This window comes from Monodelphis domestica, chromosome 5 (genome assembly GCF_027887165.1).
Source record: "Monodelphis domestica isolate mMonDom1 chromosome 5, mMonDom1.pri, whole genome shotgun sequence".
NCBI lineage: Eukaryota > Metazoa > Chordata > Mammalia > Didelphimorphia > Didelphidae > Monodelphis > Monodelphis domestica.
In genome coordinates this window covers 288,148,794-288,170,235 of record NC_077231.1, presented here as the reverse complement: position 1 = coordinate 288,170,235, position 21,442 = coordinate 288,148,794, and the positions used below count along the sequence as shown (strand labels likewise).

General features: G+C 44.7%; 1 protein-coding gene across 2 annotated transcripts in view; it reads left to right on the top strand.

The window, feature by feature from the left end:
- Window positions 1–21,442, top strand: part of COLQ (collagen like tail subunit of asymmetric acetylcholinesterase) — a 46,973-nt gene that overhangs the window by 12,771 nt on the left and 12,760 nt on the right. For both annotated transcript variants that reach the window (XR_008912472.1, XM_007505121.2), the window contains exons 6-14: window positions 789–860; window positions 3,325–3,387; window positions 6,035–6,061; window positions 8,833–8,877; window positions 9,021–9,056; window positions 12,153–12,233; window positions 19,148–19,235; window positions 20,692–20,831; window positions 21,159–21,278. Coding sequence is in view for 1 of the 2 variants with exons in the window: in XM_007505121.2 (XP_007505183.1) it covers window positions 789–860; window positions 3,325–3,387; window positions 6,035–6,061; window positions 8,833–8,877; window positions 9,021–9,056; window positions 12,153–12,233; window positions 19,148–19,235; window positions 20,692–20,831; window positions 21,159–21,278 (672 nt within the window). In the remaining variant the exon portion in view is untranslated. The remainder of the gene's footprint in view (window positions 1–788; window positions 861–3,324; window positions 3,388–6,034; window positions 6,062–8,832; window positions 8,878–9,020; window positions 9,057–12,152; window positions 12,234–19,147; window positions 19,236–20,691; window positions 20,832–21,158; window positions 21,279–21,442) is intronic.

Sequence of the window (21,442 nt, the reverse complement as noted above, 5' to 3'; positions counted from 1 at the left end):
GGCAAGCTCATCTTTATCTAAATGAAATCATTTCAATTAGAGTCACTCAGGCTTATATCGCACATCACTTTTTTCCCCATCCCCTTTTGTTGGGATCCCTTCCTCCTTATACAGCCAATGGCACTTCTCTGTTTCTTACCAGCACCCAAGGGTACATGCTTTGGAAGAGCCCTCTGAGGAGAGCAGGTAGGGAGATTTCCTGGGTGCTATCAGAAATAGCAGAAGACCCATATGCCTTCTCTTCCTCCCTCACTACATTTTCCAAGTGGAAGCCATCAGCAGATCGTGTAATGTAGGAGTTCTTAACTAGGGATTCATGGACTTGTTTTTTTTTTAAAGTACTTTGGTAACTATTTCACAGAATTGATTTCCTTTGTTATCCCATGTATTTTTTTAATATGCATTTAAAAACATTTTCTGAGAAATTTACCAGACTACCACAGGGATCAATGATGCAAACAATTAAGAACTTCTGCTAAGTGTCCACTTGAGCATAGGGTGCAAATATGCCAAAGATTTTAGCTTAGCTGTGAACTGGATGTAGATCAATCCTTTGCAAGTTATTGGGAGTCCTGGGGCAACTGGGAGCTGTGGTCTAAAGGAATAGGACTCCCTGCCTTGTCCCCAGATGTGCTGAAAACATCAGCACTGAAGAGCAGGTAGAGAAGATGAACCTGGGAGTTAGGAAGGCCAGGGTTTGTATCCTTTTACATGTAGGTGTGAGCTCTTAGGACGATTCTAGTACCAAAGGGAAACTCATGTCTCTCATTGTTTGTTGGTCTTTGAAGGGTAGACCCGGCCCTCCAGGAGTCCCCGGAATGCCCGGGCCTATTGGCTGGCCGGGCCCTACTGGACCTCAGGTAAGTGCCAAGACCCTTGGACCTTCTATCTACCTGGTCAAACAAGGGGAGAGGATGATGACACATCAGTCCCCTAGGACTGTAATAGAAGATATTTGAAGGGTATATTTGATTGATACTAGATAACTAATGGATCAGGTAGTTATCTTCTTTTTGCCTACTCTCCTCCCTCTATTCCTCCCTTCCTCCCCTCTTCTTTCCTTCAGTTTTCCCTTCCCCCTTCTTCTTCAGCCTCCTTCTAAGTCACTCGGGGTGAGCTATGATGTTTTATAGGAAATATTCTTTTCTCTTTTTTATTTCAAGTAAGGGTTTATTGGGGAAAACGGGAAAGATGGAGGATAAGGTAAGAGGGGTGGGATTTCCCTATTATCTATAGTGAGTGTTAGGTTGGAGGATATTGAGAGAAATGGCAATTCAGTCACTAGCATGAAATAGAGCCAGTCAGAGAGAGATATATGGACTATTGTCCTTCTTCTTCTGCCTTCAAATCAGCCAGGCCACCTCCAGCTTGATTATCCCAAGTCCCAGAGACAAAACCCAGCTTCTTCTTTCACATCAGCCAGAAAACCCAAAACCCAGAAAAAGTCAAGCAGTTGGCTCTTACCTCCAACTGTTTCCCAGTCACATTCCAAATGGAATTTTCCTTTGATTGACAGCTGATCTATCTCCAGCTTCTGTCCTTTGCATGCAGGCCTCTTCCACAAGACCCATGCAGAAAAACGTGGTGTGTCAACAGAGGGACAAGGAGGTGGGAGGTCAGAAGACTATTTGCAAGGTTGCCATCTTTTCTTAAAGAGGGATCTCCTGCTGCTCTGTTCCCATAGACTTGCTGGAAAGAGCACTGGGCTTAGGAGTTAGAATTTGTGGATTCAGTCCTGGTTCAATTCCCAAAAAGGGACTGAGCTCCCTCAATGAGAGCCTGCCCTCTTCTTAGAGGTCTTCAAGTAAGGGCTTCAAAAAGCTGTGAAATAAGCAGAGAATCTTTGAACTTTGAACCCCACCTTTGGGTGCTGCCTCAAATGCCCAATATTATATTATTTTATTATATTAATCAAAATTATATCATATGAATCAAACCAGCTTTTAGGAAAGGATGAGGCATGGGCCATTTATACCTTAGTGCAAATTATAACAACTATATGCTGCTCCCTTGATGAGCAGCTTCGTGTAAATATCAGCCACTTCATGTAAATTTTTGTATGATTTCCATTGCTCTCTCTTTGAACTGGAGTAGTTAGCCTTCATCAGTAGGTGCCAGTGGAGAAAAAGTTTGGGTCTTTGGACAAGACCAGAGGGTGTTTTGGGCTGGGATGCATTTGATTAAATCTCCAAAATGGCAAAGGAAGAGAGGGAGAGTGACCTTTTGGTGGGGAGGTGGGGAGGAGGAGGTATATCTATAGGCATTCTTCACTTCATGCAATAGACAGCTACTCTAGGAGCTATGGGGTGATTCCAGCCAAGGAAATCCTTTTTTGAGTGGAGGGGTGTGTGTGTGTGAAGAAGATGACCTCAAAGGATCTTCTCAGCTCTGAGGTCCTATGATTTCCTCAATAATTTCGATTATGAAACTGGAAATACATTCTCCTAAACCATATTTTGGTCCCTGATTTCCTATGAGTTGGATTAGAATCCTGGTCATTACTGTGAGACTTTGGATAAGTCAGCTTCTCTGGACCTCGGTTTCCTCATCTGTATAATGGGAGGGTTGGAATAAGTGGCTTCCAAGGTCTCTTTGAAGTCTAAAATCTATGGTTCTATTCTCTTCTGCTATGCTCAAAATAAAAATGCCTGAAGTGAAGACCTTGGCCAGTACCAGAAACTCTAGTGATATGTGTACCACCAGAGGGGTTATCAAGGAGTGAATTTAGGCTTGGATGAGGAAGTTGCATCTTACTCAAGTTCTTCCAAAGGGGATGGAGTATGGGTTCCCTCCTCTTGGAGATCTTTAAGTAAAATCTGAATGCCATTTGGGTGGGAAAGTATAGAGATCTCCAACTCTAAGGCATGGTGTTTTCTGGACTCTTGAAAAGATATTTACAGAAGCAGCTATATGGATAGAGAGTCAGGTCTAGAGATGGGAGGTCCCAGGTTCAAATATGACCTCAGACACGTTCCAGCTGTGTGACCCTGGGCAAGTCACTTAACCCCCTTACCTCTCTTCTGCCTTGGAACCAATATACAGTATTGATTCTAAGAGAGAAGGTAAGAGTTTAATTTTTTTAAATGATATTTACATTTTAAGCCTGATCTCTCATAGGGAAATGGGAGGTTTTATCCCCTTTTCAAGGGGTTTTAGGGATCAAGTAAAAGAGTTGTGACATGAACCAAGTCCGCCATATCCTACCTGGAGGTTGTTATTCACTGCCTGTGAATGAGCTGGTCTGACTGTCTCCAGGTCCCTCTCTCACTGATGGACCTCCTAGGAGATGTAACCATCTTTCTCTCTTTTTTCTAACCCCCACAGGGTGAAAAAGGTGATCTGGGTTTGATGGGATTACCAGGTACAAGAGGACCTGTGGGCTCTCAGGTTTGTGAACTGGAGCATTTTCAGACTTTGTTCTCTGAACTGAAAGTAGAGGCTGAAAGTGGGGGACTGTAGGTATTTCTTCACTCTACCAAAAAGCAGCAAAATTGGGGGAGAGGGAAATGAGGGAATAAAGGAGGAGAAGATGGCTCAGAGATTTCAGAATCCCTTTCTAAGCCCCACCATGACTGTGATTCCTTCAAGACATGGCTCCATGTCCCAGGTTAGACCTAATCAATGTCCTCCTTAGCATGGTGTAGCTGGTGGAGAATCCAAAGACCTGGACTCTTCCAGTTTCCATCAGTGTATCCTTGGGCTAGTCACACAAGTTTTTGGAGTCTCAAGTTCAAGACTAGCAAAAAAAAAAATTCAGTGTCAGCATTAAGCGTTCCCCCAACTTCAACATGAAAGCTCTACATGTATAGTTTGATGGAATTGATGACCAAAAGAGGATGTCATGTGATCTGGGGCCCTGTGTACCTTGTAAAAAGGATACTTAATATTCATGGCAATGGCTAGTGATGTTTCTTCATTGTTACATTCATTCATTCTCTCGCTTCATCCTGGTTCTCCAATTAATTCTCACTTTGTCAGGGACTGAGTTTTTATTTGTGCAGCATCCAGGCTTTTTTGTCCTTTCTCATTCCTCTGACATATTCATATCACTCACTTTTCATTAACCCTTCACCAGAAGGTGGGCTAGAAATAAAGGAGTACCTTGGAGTTCCTTGTTCACAATAGTGGGTAAAGGTTTGGCAAGGCTAGCATTGTCACTTAAATGTAGTTTCTTTGTTTAAAATTATTTATCAAAAATTTAGTAATAATCAACAAAAGCAGACCTTCAAAAAGAACGAACGAGAATGAAAGAACAATTGTATGTGGAACGACAAACTTTTTATACTTACAGTTGGTTTAAAGAATATGCAAAGTAATTTTAACAAGATGGCGGCTAAATCAACTGATTTGTCTCTATCTTTTCCTTTGACCTTTTTTGCTTCTGCATTTCTGGATTTTCTCACTGTTCTCACCAAAAGCATAGTGGCATAGTGGATAGAGTTGTGGATTTGGCATTAGGAAATCCCAAGTTCAGATCCCATTTCTGACACCTTCTAGCTGGGTGATCATGGGAAACTCACTTAATCTCTCTGATTCTTTGGAAATCCTTTGAATCTCTAAGTTATAGATGGAGCTATGCCATCACTTGTCCGTGGCCCATGGAAATAGTGTTGCATTATTTGTCTATTTGTAGTCAGTGTGTACATTTTGGTTCTTTGTTCAGTCAAATAAGTCTATTGTTTTTTACATTCTTCATATAGGTCATTTCTCAGGGCACAAAACTGTCCGTTACGTTCATGTTCCATAACTTGTTCAGCCATTTTCTGTTGGCTGGTTGTTTTGCTGTTATGAATCATATAATATGAGTTGCTTTTATTATTGAATTCATATATTATTTTGAATAATATCCTCATTCTAGAAATATTTTGGATAGATCAGTTGGTTTTTTCTTTTCATAATATTTTCAGACTTTATAAGTCCAACAGCAGGTTAGTTATTCCTAGAGACCAGGGGGCATGCCTTTCCTTTTTATTTGTATCTTATTTGTACCCTTAGCACAGTGATTTACACTTAGTAAGCATGGAGTAAATGTTTTTTTCATTTAATTCATAGTTAAAGAGGGTGAAAAGCTTTATAGCTTGTGTGTGTATGTATATACATATATATATTCAGAGAGGGAAAGAAGGGGAAGAGAGAGGGAGAGAAGAGGGAGAGAAGGGGGAGAAAGAGAGAAAGAGAGAGGGGGGAGGGAGGAGAGACAAAGAGACAGACAGAAAGACAGAGAGAGAGGCCATGGGTTGTCATGGACCAAGAACCTCTCCCCAAATAACCCCCCTAATGATGATGAAGCTCTCCATACTGGTAGCCCAATTGTCCCTCAAAAACCAGTCTTGCTCTGTTGCCAGGATTGTCCTCGAAACCTTTCCAGCATTGTAGACCTTGCCAGTGCTTATGCTGGGATGGCACAGCCTTCTAGACCCCAAGGTCACCTCCAAGCAGTGACAAAGCCTTATAGTGAGATTCCTGGCTTGCTATTTCATGCTCTAAAAATGGCTTTTGCTGCAGTTCTTGAACTCAGAGAAGCTTCTTGCCCTGTTCTCCATTGCCTCTCTAGAAATACTATCCTTAAGGGTCACGTTCAGAAAGCAAAATGCCTCTCACTTGTAATGGCAGATCCTGGTTGCTTCTCTTGCCAAAGGAGCCCAGGAGAGCCAAAGAATGGAGGGAAGGGGATGGGAAGCCATTGTTACACACCTCATAGGGAGCAAGAGGAAAGCATGGCACTCCTTCAGACCCACGGAAACTCAGCCACAGCAGAATCACGCCTGCATATCCTGAATTCTGGCCACCATGAACTCTAGGGTCAATGTGGGGCGGGATTTAAACCATTGCATGCCCTGGTTGTAGCATTCCAAGCATATTCACATCTAAGACACAATAACCATACAATCATTTATATGTCTTAGATGTGAATATGCTTGGAATGCTACACTGGGCTCTTTCACGTGAGTAAGGACCAGCTCTGCTGAACTGAAAGGCTCTACAGCAAATATAGATGGGATGGACTATAAAAAGGCTTTCTGCTTTCTTTCAGGGTCACCCTGGAACCAGAGGGGAAAAGGTCAGTGTGACAGTAAGATGATCCATTAAAGGCTGGTGTGCAAGTGCATAAGGGAGTTTGAGATTAGACTAGAAGGGATGGAAAGGATGGAACGAGGGAGAGATTGAAGGACGGAGTGTGGGAAAGATGGAGAATGGGAGGGATGGAGAGATGAGTGGGGGGGGGACATTTCTTTAGGAGCTGGCATGATCTCAGGGTCCCTGATGAGAGAACTGAAGAACTATGGTCCAAAACAGATGACGTGAATGAATACGGGTCATGGAGGTTAGCCATAGTTTCATAACAAGCCATGATGAAAAATGTCCTTTTTAGATATATAAAGAATTATAATCATAACTGCGTTCCTTCACTTACCAAGGAAGGAGAGGAGATATGGAGGTAGGGAGAGATGGAATGACTGTTGTGACCCTTAAGTAATATCCCAAAGGAATTATCCTAACTTCTGTATTTATCCTGACTTGACCTCTTCATGATTGGGGTATTGAAGGTGCCAGGGGTCTTTCTACCCTGGACTACCCAGTCCAGAGTCAAGAAGGTCAAACCTAGTCTCAGATACTTACTTGCTCCATGACTCTGAACAAATCACTTGATCTCTATTTGCCTCAGTGCGATAATATCTGTAAAGTCCTTAGAACATGCCTGGTACATAGCTGGAGCTTAGTAAATATTTCCTTCCTTCCTTTCTCCTTGGATGGATGATCTGGGCCATATTTGCCTAGAATATCCATTGCATATGGTGATCGTAAGGCCATAACAAGGGAACCATGAAATGCTGGCACTTGATAGTGGTGTGACCCTGAGCAAGTCACTTAACCACTCTGCCTCAATTTACTTATCTGTAAAGTGGGGATAATAACAGTGCCTACCTCCCCAGGTTGTTGTAAGGATAAAATGGAGACAATATTTGTAAAACACTTTGTAAACCTCAAAACAACACCCAAATGCTAGCAATGAAAATGATATGATGCTGCTTATCAGCTACCATATACACACACCCATGAGCCACCCGTGCCTGAGATGTAACCCTATTTTTAAGTAGGAAAGCACTGGAATATGTGAGTGCATCCCATCCTGAGACTGCGATTCCATGACCCAGGGCTACATGGAGTGATGCTTCTTTAGACCCACCATTACTCTCCCCTCCATTATTTGACTCTCAGAGGAGAACCAATGAACCTATCCTTCCATTTTGCTGCAACTTCCTTGTCTTCTGGTTTCATTCATTTATTTTTAAACTCTTACCTTCTGTCTTGGTATCAGTTCTAAGACAGAAGAGCAGTAGGAGAGCTAAGCACTCAGGGTTAAGTGACTTGGCCAGGATCATGCAGCTAGGAAGTGTCCAAGGCCAGATTTGGACCTAGGACCTCCCAACTCCAGGCTTGGAGTAGATAGGCTCTATCTTCCTAGCTACCCTCTCTTGGTTTCATTTAAAGTCAGAAAATCAATATGCACATGGCTTAGTTCCTTTGGCATGATATCAACTGGTCACTGGCCAAGGATCTTCAATTTAAAAGCACCAATGATTAATGGTCGTAGGTACCTGGTCTCCCTCTCTGATCCTTTCCCTCTATTCTACCATTGTCCCTGAAGAAGCTGAGAGGAGGTAATTTTGTTATTTGTCTTCATGTCATGAGTGGCCATGGCCGAAAAAAATTCTCGCCCTTCTCTTGATTCATTTTTTTTTAACCCTCACCTTCTGTCTTAGAATTAATAATGTATTGGTTTCAAGGCAGAAGAGCTCTAAGGAGTAGGCAATGGGGGTTAAGTGACTTGCCCAGGGTCATTCAGCTGGGAAGAATCTGAGGCCAGATTTGGACCCAGGACCTCCCTTGCCCAGACTTGGCTCTCAATCCACAGAACCACCCTGCTGTCCCTTCCTTCTATATATGTAGAGCACCTTCAGAGACAAGATCCAGGAAAGATTGACTGTGGCAGGGAAGGAGAAGGATACCTGGGGCTAAACCCACTGGGGCTCCCTTGGGTCCGCCCAACCCAGTCAGAAGGCGGGAGGGAGTGAGAGCAGAAGTCTCCACTTTCTCCTAATTCCCAGTTTCTCTTCTGGAACACTTTTTCTTCAGCCTTGGGAGAATCCATTCTCCTGGCACTGACCAGGGAGATTTTCCCCCAACAAAGCTAAAATACAGCGAAATTCTTTTGGGGTCACTCTGGTCTGCAGCCTGTGTCTGAGCTAGCCTCTCCCAGACACCAAGTTCACAGAGTGGAGCCCCACAGTGTACACCCATGTGGCAGAGCAGAGAGCTGGGAAGGCTGGGCTTGTAGGAAGACAATATGGCATTCGCCAGCTGCCCATCTTGGACTGCTCATTTCACTTGTCTGGGCTTTAAGGGCCTTCCTCACTAATTGTGGGAGTTTGATTTGGGTCACAGAATCATAGATTTAGAGCTAGGAGGGAACCGAGGGGTTATTGAGTCCAACCAGTTGAGGGACTTCCCAGCAAATGAGTAAATCTGGACTTGAACTCAGGTCTTCCTGACTCCATGTCCAGCTGTTCTGTCCACTCCTCTACACTGCTTCATTCAAACACAAACTTGGAGTCTGGAACCCAGAATGATGTCTGAGAATCCGCTGTAATATTGTGTGACTTTGAGCAAGTCTGCTCCTTGGGCCTCAGTTTCCCTAGTTGTCAGAGGAAAGGTAGCTGGTCCAAGCCATCTCTAAAGTCCCCTCCAGATCTCCCACTCTGATCTAGGGCTCTGAGATTCTTTCATACAACATGAACTCAACCTGTCTCTCCTATGGTTTCCCCCCAGGGCTCCAAAGGAGACAAGGGCATCTTGGGTCCAAAAGGAGAAAAGGTAATGATTTGGGGCTGTTACCCATGTGCCAATGACTGACTGGGGCCACTGCATTTTGAAAAAGCCTCTTTGGAGTTTCCTCCACAGCTGTAGCAAATACTCCTCCTTCCAGAAGTGATCACAGACCTTTCTTTCCTTCACAGGGTTTTCCAGGGCTTCCTGGGATGCTGGGACAGAAAGTAAGTACCTGGAGGTTGAGGAAGGGGGAGAGACGTCTGGGTCACGGTTTGAGAACCTCTGAAAAAGATGTTCTCTTCTTTGAGTTCAGTCATTCTGGAGACACATCCATTCAGTGCAGCCAAGAAAAAGTGGGAGAGTCTAGTAGGACCGCCAGAAGCCTCCCTGCCATCTTCTGGTAATTACTCCAGCAATCTAAAGAATGCAAGATGGAAACATCCTTGGACGCACTCCTTTAAGACAGGGCTATATATGATACCCCGTAATTGAGTCTTGGGAGAGAAATTAGATCAAGAAAATGCTGGCTGTTTCCGGTTGGAGAAGGGCAGGGTAGGATTGTAGGAATTTTGTGCTAATAGAGTCCCAGGAATAGTTACATAAAAATATCAATTACGTGTGTGCGAGTGTGAAATTTTTGCAGAGGTCAGGGAGTCCCCAAAAGGGCAGCACCCCCAAATGTTTCCTGTGACGCTTCTATTCTGAAAAAAAAAAGCATCACTTTTCATCCCATCTTAGCCGATTTTCCCTTACACTGTTATGTCTTACAGCCCGACAAATTTTTTACAAAGAGGTCTCGGAGATGTTATATAAAAATCTTAGAAGCTTTCTCTTTGGCTGCGTGGAGTCCTGGCTTATTTAGATTCAATACGAACTTTAAAACATTTACCGGAGGGGAGGAGATTGTTGTCGTTCATTCATTTCACTCACGTCTGGCTCTTTGTGACCTCTTTTGGGGTATTCTTGGCAAAGATACTGGAGTGGTTGGCCATTTTCTTCTCCAGCTCATTTGACAGATGAGGAAACTGAGGCAAATGGGGTACCCAGGACCAGGCCAGATTTGAATTCAGAAGGATGAATCTTCCTGACTCCAGTCCTGGGACTCTATACACTGTGCCATCAAGGGTAATTATAGGACACTTAAATGTCTTTAATGGCACAACAAATTGAACCTTATCCATTTGGATTATTTTGCTTTCTTCTACCTGAAGCTGACAGAATAATGGTCCAGAGAGGAAATAATTGGTTTGGGGGGAGGGGTGGCTTGGGAATATTTTTGGGGATGGGGAGAAGCACATAATGCCCAGAAAGAGACAGACTCAGCGCTTTGACGACGTGTATTAGAACTAATTTCAGATTTATAAGCTTGATCTTTAAAAAGGCATCATTCTTTTGTGCTGATGATTTTGGGCATGCTGCTGAATGTCAAAAACACAAGCTCGATAAATATTGGGGCAGCTGTCTGGCTTGTCTGCTGTGGCTGGGCCCCCGACAAATGCACCTTGTCTTTGATGGGAATTATAAATCAGTGAATGTTGGCAGAACATTCAGGGTTGTAGAGAACAGAGGACAAACCCGCTGCTGCCCAGTAGACAAGGCCAAACCAAAACAACAGATAATAGCATATGTGGGATTCTTGGGTGGAAATAGAGGAAAGAGGTGGAGTATAATAGAGGAAACAGGCTTTTTTTTTTTGGCTTGAAAATCGTGAGTTTTTGCAGTGGGTACATTGACATTAGCCAGTCAGCAGATCCTTGGTTATGGGCACTAGTGCCCTTCTACCTGCCCTCCCTTCATGACTTTTAAGGAAAAATATTCCACCATGAAGCCACATGGCCATAGCCAGCTGTCTCTGTGATGGGGTGCCCTCTTTACCAGGGCAGACCACAGGATATTGACTACATCGTGTTCATCTCCTCCCATAAGTCCTCAAAAAAAGCATCTACTGTTAAAATTTAAAATTTAATTTTTTAAAAGTTAAATTTTAAGTTAAAATTAAAATATCAATAATAATATTATATTTTAAGAGATTTATTAAGGATCATTAGAAATCAAGGAATAAAGAAGATACAAAATAAAGACCACGTGCCTATGTCTGGTTAGCCATTTTTTTGTCAACCCCACTCACCACCATCAATGCTGATTCTACATCAGAGAGCGCAAGAGCCTCCAAAGCCCACGCCCTTTATCCTCTGTCTACAGGAAGTACACAATGATAGGAAGTCAGTGGACTCTTGGGATATGTAGTTCTTTTTTTAGGGTAACAGATTTTCAATCATATACTACCCAGCACTCAGGAGACCTTTCCATTTGAAGGGCACCATTGTAGCACAAAGGCCATTTCCTGGGGGCAGCCAGGTGGCTCAGTGGATTGAAAGCCAGGCCTAGAGGTAGTCCTAGGTTCAAATCTGGCCTCATACACTTCCTAGCAGTATGACCCTGAGTAAGTCACTTAACCCCCCATTGCCTAGCCCTTACCATTCTTTTGCCTTGGAACCAATACGCAGTATTGGTTCTAAGATGGAAGGTGAGGGTTGTTTTTTTTTTTAAAGCCATCTATTATCCTGCCTTCTTGATCCACCTACCTCCTTTCCAATCCCCCATTTCTTTTACCGTCTTTCTTATCTCACTCCTTCCACACAAGTCATCACGGATCATAGGCTGTAATCCATTTCCACCCATCATTTATTCATTAGTCAGAAAAATATAATTTCCCCTCAAAGTTCCATTAAAATAATAAAAGGAGATAAAAATCAAAATAACTTGGATTTAAAGGAAGAAAAACAATTTCTAGAAAGATCTAATAAAGGGCTAACTCCCGGGTTACTGGCACTCTGAAACTCTGCCTTGTGGGAAATGACAAGGATCATTTCAGATCCACAGATGAATTTGTACTAGAGGGGAAAAACAGTGGAATTTAAGGCAAGAGGAAGAATCTCTGATAAAAATCCCTTGTAGAGTTTTTGTTGTTCTTATTCTGAGCACTTGCCAGAGATTTTCCCTTCTTTTATCCATCTCAACCAGACTGTGATAAGAAGGGGAATCCATTACCAAAACTTGGCCCTCAGATTTCTGCATCTCAGGTTCTCTCTGGACTTTCGCCACCTGCTTAGTGTTTCTTTCCCCAAACACCTTCCTTCTCCCTCATCCTTCTGGGAAGACTTGTGTTCCATCTCCCATACCACCCCCTTCTACTTTTTCTTTATGAATAGTAAGTTTGGAAAGAATGCCTTGCTGAACTGCCAAATGGAATCCAGTTGACTTGGAGAATTCTTACCCCTTCCCTTGATTTTTCTCTTCCTTCTCTTTCTTCTCTACAGGGAGAAATGGGTCCAAAGGGAGAACCTGGTACATCAGGACCCAGGGGGCCTACAGGAAGACCAGGAAAACGAGGCAAGCAAGTAAGGGCCCTGTGCTTTCCCTCCTCCCTTCTGTTCCCTTCAGTGACTATGTTTCAGACTTTGTAATGGCGGGCACACACACTCAATGGAGCTCGTTTGAGGGAAGAAGGAAAATAATGTTGTTCTTCACTCAGTTTGGACTATAGGGCGCTTTGTTTCAACAGGGAGCAGAAAGCAATTGAATGGGTCAATGCTGCCATGAGCTACTTGATTAGTTGGGGGCAGAAGAGCTAAAACTATGTCAAACCAGCAAGGTCCAAGGATTTTTCACATTGATAAGGACTGGTTTGTGGTGGATCAAAGGGGGGAAGCCGAGGACCTCAGAGGATCACAGATTCAGAGCAGGCTAGGATCTTAGAAGAAAGTTAGGCAAATGCTCTCACTTTACAGACTGAGGCTACCCAAGTAGTAAATGGCCAAGTCAGGATTTGATCTCAAGCCAGATGACTGAAGACCCAGAGCTCGTTGCTTTAATTTTCCAGGTAAGTAGAGATTTTTGTGCATATGAGCTCTCCAGATATTTAGCTTTTTGGTCTTTTTCTTTCCATGGCCAGAATATTCACAGCACAATTCCAGGAGGGACTTGGGGATGTAGCTGACTGCTGCCCCACTCCCTAAGCAACTCTGGGTCTTCAAGCAGGGGGTGATGGCATTTGGGGGGAGCATCACTGAATAAACAGACAACAGAGGAAGGCAGGTATTGAATACCATTTATAAGCCTATTACGTGGGAGGAAATATCTAGTTTAGGTCTATGCAGACACCCAAATGCATCAATAATAACCCATGAAGAGAGGACCTAATTCTTAACAATGACCCTAAAGGAATTGTACAGAAAAGCGCAACTCCAAAAAAAAGAGTGGGAATAGATGGACTCCCCTCAGTCCCATGGCTGGCTCCTACCTTCAAACCAAAGATGTCCACTGTTCCCCCCTCTACCTTTCCCACACCCTCCCACATAAACAGAGTGCTACTGTCACTCCTCTGCCCCCACAATAGAGGAGGAGACTAGGAGAGTACCATTGCCAGCTGCTGCTCTGCCCACTGGGACCTTCTGTCCTCCATGAAGAGCTAAAGGGGGGGCAGCTGGGTAGCACAGTGGATTGAGAACCAGTCCTAGAGACGGGAGGTCCTAGGTTCAAATCTGGCTTCAGCCACTTCCCAGCTGTGTGACCCTGGGCAAGTCACTTGACCCCCATTGCCTAGCCCTTACCACTCTTCTGCCTTGGAGCCAATTCTAAGATGGAAGGTAAGGGTTTAAAAAAAAAAAAGAGCTAAAGGACTTAGAGAACCCATTGAATGGCATTTCTTTTAGTCTAATGGACCACATGTAACCATATTCCTCCTTGCTAGAGTTTTCTTTTTATCTTTTTAAGATTATTTTTACTATAATTAATTTTTTTTTAGACCCTTACCTTCCATCTTAGAATTGGCTCCAAGGCAGAAGAGTGGTAAGGGCTAGGCAATGGGGGTCAAGTGACTTGCCCAGGGTCACACAGCTGGGAAGTATCTGAGATCAAACTTGAACCCAGGACCTCCCTTTTCCAGATCTGCCTTTTAATCACTGAGCCACCTTGCTGCCCCCTCCCCTTGTTTTTTTTTTTTAAAGAAGAAGTCAGTCAAATGCTGTTAATGACGTTTCTTCCAGTACATGACCCATTATTGTTCCTTCTGGGAGAAGACTTGAGTTCACAAAATCCCAAGGTGTTAGAGCTGAAAGGAACCCAGCCATAGGCCCCTAGAACTAGAAGGGACCAGAACAGGACTGGGCCTGGAATCAGGATGCCCTGAGTTCAAATGTGACCTCAGAGACTTACTAGTTTTATGGCTCTATTCAAGTCACTGAAAGGCTATATGCCCCAGTTTCCTCATCTGTTAAATGGGAGTAATAATAGCACCCATTCCCTGGGATTGTTGTGAAGATGAAATCATATAATATTTATACATCGCTTTGCAACCCTTAAAGCATCACGCAAGTGCTAACTTTTAAGGGAGATAAATGCCAGCGAACTTGAGCTACATCCACATTTCCAGCATCTTGGGGACAGCCAGGATCCAGCAGCAAACTGGAGAAAACGAATAAAAACATTCTCCATTCTCACCCATTCACTCATCTGACAAGCATTTATTAAATGCCTTCTGTTTGCCAAGCGCCATATTGATATTGTAAAGGGCTTTTTTGATAGACACACGTGAACTGGGGTTGCATTTAAACTCCTTTTCATTGGGTCACTAGAGCTGGCCTTTGCTGCTGGAGAATAGCGAACACACTATGTCTAGGGAAAGGAAGAATGGGGGGGCTAATCACATTACAGAAGCCTCAGCCTGAAGCCTATTCAGCTACTCAGAGAGCATGAGCGGGCCAGAGAGCTTTATCACAGATGGTTCTGGATTTTTTTTTGAAACTAACTCAAAGCTGTTTTCTTTCAGCTTTATAAATTGTTCACTTGGGGACAGATTAGGCTCCGAGGAATAGTTTTACAGCTAATCAGAGACTCGGGAGACTGATTAGAGCTCTTCTCCCCATCCCCCAATCTCCCAGAACCAGAACGAAGGGTCCATAGGAAATGGCAGTATTGTGGAGTAGGTTTCTAACAATAGGAGAGCTCTCCTAGCACCACTGAAAAACAAACAAACAAAAAACAACTTCTGTCTTAGAACCAATACTAAGTATTGAAGAGCACCCAGCTAGGAGGTATCCAAGGCCAGATTTGAACCCTAGTTCTCTTGACTCCAGGCCTGATGCTCTTCCATCCTAGCTCCATTTTTGATGAGGAAGATGGTCTTGCTCATGCCCAGGCCAGATATCCTAGTGTGTCTCTCTGTCTCTCTCTCTATCTCTGTCTCTCTCCCTCTCTCTCTCTCTCCCTCCCCCATTTCTCTCTCTCTCTCTCTCTCTTTCTCCCCCATCCCTCCCCATCTCTTTCTCTCTGTCTCTGTCTCTCTGTGTCTGTCTGTCTGTCTGTCTCCCTCTCTCTCCCTCTCCCTATCTCTCTCTTTCCCTCTTTCCTTCTCTCTCTCCCTCCTCCCTCCTCTCTCTCCCTCCCTCTCTTTCTTTTCCTTCCTCTCCCTCCCTCTCCTTCCCTCCTTTTCTCTTTCCCTTCCTATCTCTCTCTCTCCCTCTCCCTCACTCCCTCTCTCCCTCCTCAATCTCTCTTGCTCTCTTATCTCTCCTCTCTTTCCCAATGTTTTTCCATTTCTTGCACTCTTTCCTTGGGTCCATCTGTCTTCTTCTATGTATCTCTCTATTTCTCTTTGTGTCTCTGACTCTGGCTCTCTCTGTCTCTTTTATTCCCCTTGTCACAGGGAAGAACGAAATGTTTATTTCCCGCCACTAGCTGGCCAGGCTGGCTCTGGTGATAAGCCATTCAGAAAGGGGTGTGTGTGTTCTATTTTTGCTGTTATATAGCTATGGTAAAGGACCCTGGAACAACCTGCTCTTGGGACTTACAGAGGGAAAGGAAGTGCTTCTTTGCTGGCCTCCAGCTGGCGTACCACCCCCTTGAGGGTTTCCCTTGCAGATGTCTTATTCTACAGAAAGGAGCTCACTGGCCTCACCTTGTGCCTGTGACTTTCTGCCTATTCATTAAACTATATCTGTCTTTTAAAAGGGGTGCACAAGGAAATTTCCAAGGTTCTTTTGGATTCTAATAATAGAATTACAAATCATAGGATTTAAAGGTAGAAATGACTTGTCCAGGGTCATCTAGATGATGAGTTGTTCAGTCATGTCTTTGTGACCCCATTTGGGGTTTTCTTGGCAAAGATACAGGAGTGGTTTATTGTTTCCTTCTCAGGCTTATTATCAATCATTTCTCAGTTGTGAATGATTGTGACCCTGCTTGGATTTTTCTTGGCAAAAATACAATAGAGCTCACATTTGAACTCAGGTCTTTTGACTCCAAATTCATTTGGACTCTCTTTCATTGGATGAGGTTAAAGTACCAGCTTAATGCCCAGTATAGAGCAGGCACTTCATAAATGCATGTTCTCTTCCCCTATTTTACCACCTTATAATAGCTTACATCTATACTAGCATGGAAAGGCTTTCAAAGTGCTTTTCTCATGGAACTCTGGGAGCAAGGCAAGCATTATCATTATCACCATTTTTCAGATGGGTAAACTAAGGCAAGAGGTTTGCCAAAGGTCATTCCACTCACAAATATTGGAGCTGGGGCTTAAGCCCAGGTCTTCTGACCTATCTAGGCTAGTCACTCTTCCTTCTGGGTTATGATGACTCTAAGATGTTCCATTGGTCTAGATCCAATGAGTTCAAAAAGTTGTTTTGGGTGTGAGAGATTAGTGGTGTCCTCCTCCATTAGCAGCTTCTTCCCTTCTTCCGGCCCAGCCTCTCTCCACCTCTGGGTCGGGGGAGGTCAGAACTGGCGGCATATCTCACTACGGCCCGCCCAATGAAGGGAAGGTTGGTCGTTTTCTAGGTACGACCAGTCCGGAGGGTCCAAAATAGATTGTGGGAGATTGAATTTTGTGGCCTGCCTCTCTCCAGTGAGCAAAGAAGTTGAGCCGTGGCCCACTCTCTGCCCTTTGTGCTTACAGACTCAACAGTCCTGGAGTGATATTAAAAAAAAAAAAGATGTAGGAGAAAAATTCAATTTCTTTTGGCCCAATTCCCCGATTTCCTTTGGGTCTCTACTGACTCCCTTTACAGCATGGGCAGAGGGGCCAGGGCCGTCCCCAAGGCTGCTCTGGGTGTGGAGACTCCCTCCACCACTCCTTCTTCCACCATCTCACCATGTATCTCCTGGTGCCATTTCTCCGGGGGCTCCAAGTTTAAGCTATATCAGAAGGGGAAGGAGTGCTAGAAGGCCAGATAAGTGAGTCAAATGAAATAATCATTTCCAGGAAAGGGCCTTATCAGCCCCAGAGCACTCCCCAGCCCACATCCCCTCCCCAGATGGCAGCAGACTGATGGACAGAGCTTCAGGGCAGGCTGTGAAGCCTTCTTGGGGGCCAGGACCTCCTTCGCTAAGATGGCAGGGAATCCTGGTGGGTTTTTATTTTCTTGGGTGGCTGGGAGAGGTCAAGATTCTATTTACTTGCTCTGAGAAGTCTTAAAAAAGAAAAGCTATTGGCAATCTCCTTAATAGAGAAATCCTAGATTGATAAGAACCCCGAGCCTGGTGGATGGAGTGCTTGCTGCAGGGCACCTTGGGGCCAGGAATACCTGAGTTCAAGTCCTGCCTGCGTGCCCTCCCCAAGCCTCTCAGTGCCCCGGGCAGCTCCTGCTGAGTTATCAGAGAACTGCCAGTCCAGAGAGGGCAGGGAGGACGTTTCCGGATCAGTGTGTTCCCCCGCCCTGAAGAAACCACAGATGCAGAAAGATAAAAAGGGGCTGGAAGGGACTGATGGAGGCTCCTAATTCAGCTGCTTGCTTTTAAGTAGGAAGGTGACGAGGTTCTTAGGAATCTTCTAGGGAATGAGACTTTAACACGTTTTAAACTAACTTAAATGTTTCAAGGATTACAAATCTGGTTTCTCTCCTACCTTCTCTCATTTTTGGTGGGGAGGCAGCCTTATAACAAATGTGCAAAGTCAAGCAAAATAAATGCCCTCATTGGCCACGTCCAAAAATGGAGGCTTCATTCTGCACCCTGAAACCACCAGCTCTTGTAAAAAGATGGGTCCATGAGAGGGCACCTAATCACTGTCCACCGAAGAAGTCAGCCTTCCTGGGAAAGTAGGCTTGCCCGGCAACGTGAGCGCTGCTCACTGAGGCTCATCTGGAGCAAACACCTATTCCGTGGCTGTTTGGGTCAGAATCAGGGGCAGCAGCCAGCTCCCCCAGGCCTTGCTTCCCGTCCTGGGATCCAGCTCACATTGCTGCCTAAAAAAAGCCCGTGAGCAGCTATATTAAGAAGGTGTGATTTCCTTTCCTACGAGATCCATCTCGGTGATCTCATCCAATGCTTGAGTTTAAACGAGTCTTCAGAGTTCTCTCCCCGCTTCGGGAGGATTGAATTGGGACCTCCGAGGCCACCTTCTCGCCCTTCCTTCCCCAAGATTCAAAAACCAGAGACCGGAGCCAGGCACCAAAGAAGGGACTGCCTTCACTGGGAGGAATGTGGTCCCTTCCAGACCTGATGGGAAAAGGGCCCTGGGAAGGGGCTGCTCCTCGGAGAGAAGGGAGATTATATTTCAATAGGAGAGGAGGCCTGCCAAAGCAGACTTGTGGAAAGAGAATCCAGGCCAAAGGTGCTGGGGGCATAAATCACTGCCCTGCTTAGCCCCTAAAGAGTAATTAGGGCACAGCTGAGAGCTCTGGAGTTACAGAGAGAAGGAACCCGGCTCGTTTCATTCATTAGATCTCCATCTCTGGCCACGGGACCAAGGGGCCAGTCACTTGGCACTTGGTGAAGTCATTCCGATAACAGAGGACCAGAAACAAAATGGAGCCAGGACTCCATGCTCCCTGGACCTTCTTGGGTTTCTGTATTATAGTGATAATAGTTTCTCTGTCCTTAGAGGGAAATGGGAAAATCCAAGTTTGCAAAACAATAACTTGAGGAATAGTCATTCCCACGATACAAGTGCTCATTATCTGGCTGTGCAGCATTTTCATTCATTCATTCATGTATCAAGCATCCAGTGCCCACTGGGTGTACTCGGCTCTCTGGGCCACTGCAGACCCTTGAGGAGGAAGGCTGAGGATGAATTCTTTTTTGGTCAATTTAGAGGAAATGGAGAGGACTTTGGGAAATGGCATAAATAGACCGTGTCTATAGGTGCCTCAATGGAGCTCCATAGGTAGAACTATTGTTCTGTTGCACATGTATGGACTTTGCTAGTAAATCTGAATAAATCTGAGACTTCAGTGGGTGGTTAGGCATGTCGACTTGTGCTAAGCCCTATTAAAGTCCCAACCATCCTAACAGGTCATACTTCCTCCTCTGCTAGGGACAAAAGGGCGATACTGGAGTCATAGGTCCACCTGGCCGACCCGGAGCTCCTGGCAAACCCGGTCCTCCAGGAGTACCAGCATCAGGTGAGACAATTCTGGTGCCCATGAGCCATTCCTCTACCTAACCCACCTCCAGGGGTATCTGATGTCCACCGTTGTCCATGAGCACTTAGGGGACTTGGCTTTCTTCCTTTTCTCATTTTTTAAGTGATCCCATTTGAGCTGGTACCACTGTCCATCCAGCGTCATGCAATTACTGCCCTGGGCATGTAAGAAAGGGAAGTAGGTGGTCTTTGGACTTGGACAAAGGCACCTTGGCACCAAGCAGCTCTGTTCCCCTGACTGCCAAAGCAGTGAAGCAGATGACCAACTTACTGTTAACATTGGTGATGCCATGATTGTTGGCCATCTTCCCCCCCTCTAAAAGGGGCCCCGTGATTGGGAAATACCTGATCAGGCTCTGTTCCACTTCCTCCACCAGCATTATAAAAGCTGCAGTGAAAATAGGGATGGGGCCACTCACAACCAGGGCTAGTTTATATTTTTCTTTGTTTCCCAGATGACCACACCAAAGACCCTATGACCAGAGGGCAGTTGGTAAGCCCTGCCTGTTGCTGATAAGGCCCTCTGAGCTTTCCTAGCCTGGTGGGACCTATCGGACTTTGTCCTCTACTGGCCCAGCCTTTGACAGCCCAGAGTCATACTCAAGTCACCCAGGAATTTCATGACCTAATATTAGGGATAATGAGCTGGTTGTTTGCAAAAATACCATTCCCTCCCAGCCAAAGTAAAGAAATCAACTTCCAGTAATGTAGAATGGAATGTCTCCTGGAAGAAACCCATTTTCCAGAACTGAACACAGTGCCTGTACATAGTAGGAGCTTAATAAATGTTGACTGATCCTAAGAGGTGGAAACAAGAAGAGGGACTGGATTTGGGATTTCATTGGCATAGGGAACTTCTGAGGGATGAAACTCTTCCCACCAATATAGGTTGGCATCTTCTGTTCACCTCAGTCTTAGAGACTTGTCTAGAACCCTGAGAGGTAGAGGGACTTGCCTGGCATTATAGCCAAGATGTCTGAGATTTTCCTGGTTTTGAGACCAGTTACACTATCCACTATACAACAATACCTTTCATTTCCCCCCCCTAAATATTAAAAAATTAAAAGCACTCATTAGAATCATTCTTCCTAAACTCAGGCAACTCCAGGGTTCTTTCCATTGGCAGCTGGATCAAAAAGTGGATAGAATGCTAGATCTAGAGACAAGAAGACTTGGATTCAAATCAGCCTCGGGCACCTACTATGTGTGATCCTGGGCAAATCACTTAACCTCTCTTTGCCTTAGTTTCCTCATGCGGACAATGGAATTAATAATGCCTTTCTCCTTAGAGTTGTTATAAGGATCAAAAGAGATAACATGTGGATGAATGCCAGCTGTTATTAGCCATTCTGTTAAAAATGTAGCACTCCTTCTCTAGGATCTGGCTTTTTGGACTTTTGCCTTAAAACACGGTGATCTGGAATTTTGTTTCCCAGGACAATCTGTCATTGGACCCAAAGGAGAAAGAGGACCTCCTGGGCCTCCAGGGAGATGCCTTTGTGGCTTTTCCATGAATACGAATAACCCTTCATATGAGGACTCTGAGCATGGACCGAACTACCCCAGAGTGCCTGTGGTAAGGCTCCTTTGTTTGATGCCAATGGCTAAGGGCGAATATAGGTTCAAACTCCCCAACATGAACTCCGCAGTGACTCTAGTGGAATTCCCTTGTGGAGAGTCTTCTAAGTGGATCATTTTTGTCCATTGTGGACGTTTAAAGTGAAAACTCACAACTTAGGGTCCAGGGGAAAGTTCTCAGGGATCTATTGGTCAAGGCCATGGAACATAGTCAGGACCATGGGGCTGGGATTTTACCTCCTGACCAGCCATTCCATCCAAGCTGTCTCCTCTCTGCTCTAGAAAACCATTGGCTGGAGTCCTCACTGATCTCTTCTTTGGGCAGATTTTTGTGGTGAACAATGGGGAGGAGCTGGAACGGCTAAACACCCAGAATGCGATCGCCTTTCGTAAAGACCAGAGAGCTCTATATTTCAAGGACAATGTTGGCTGGCTTCCCATACAGGTAAGCCAGGGTGAGCCTTTTAGGATCCATTCTTAGAGCCATAAAGAAATTGGAAGATCACAGAGTTTGACCACATCATGGTTGAGCTCTTCTTCTATAGCATAATTAAAGAATCTCAGACCCTGTGGATAGGTGGCTCAGTGGATTGCTCATGGGTAGGATGA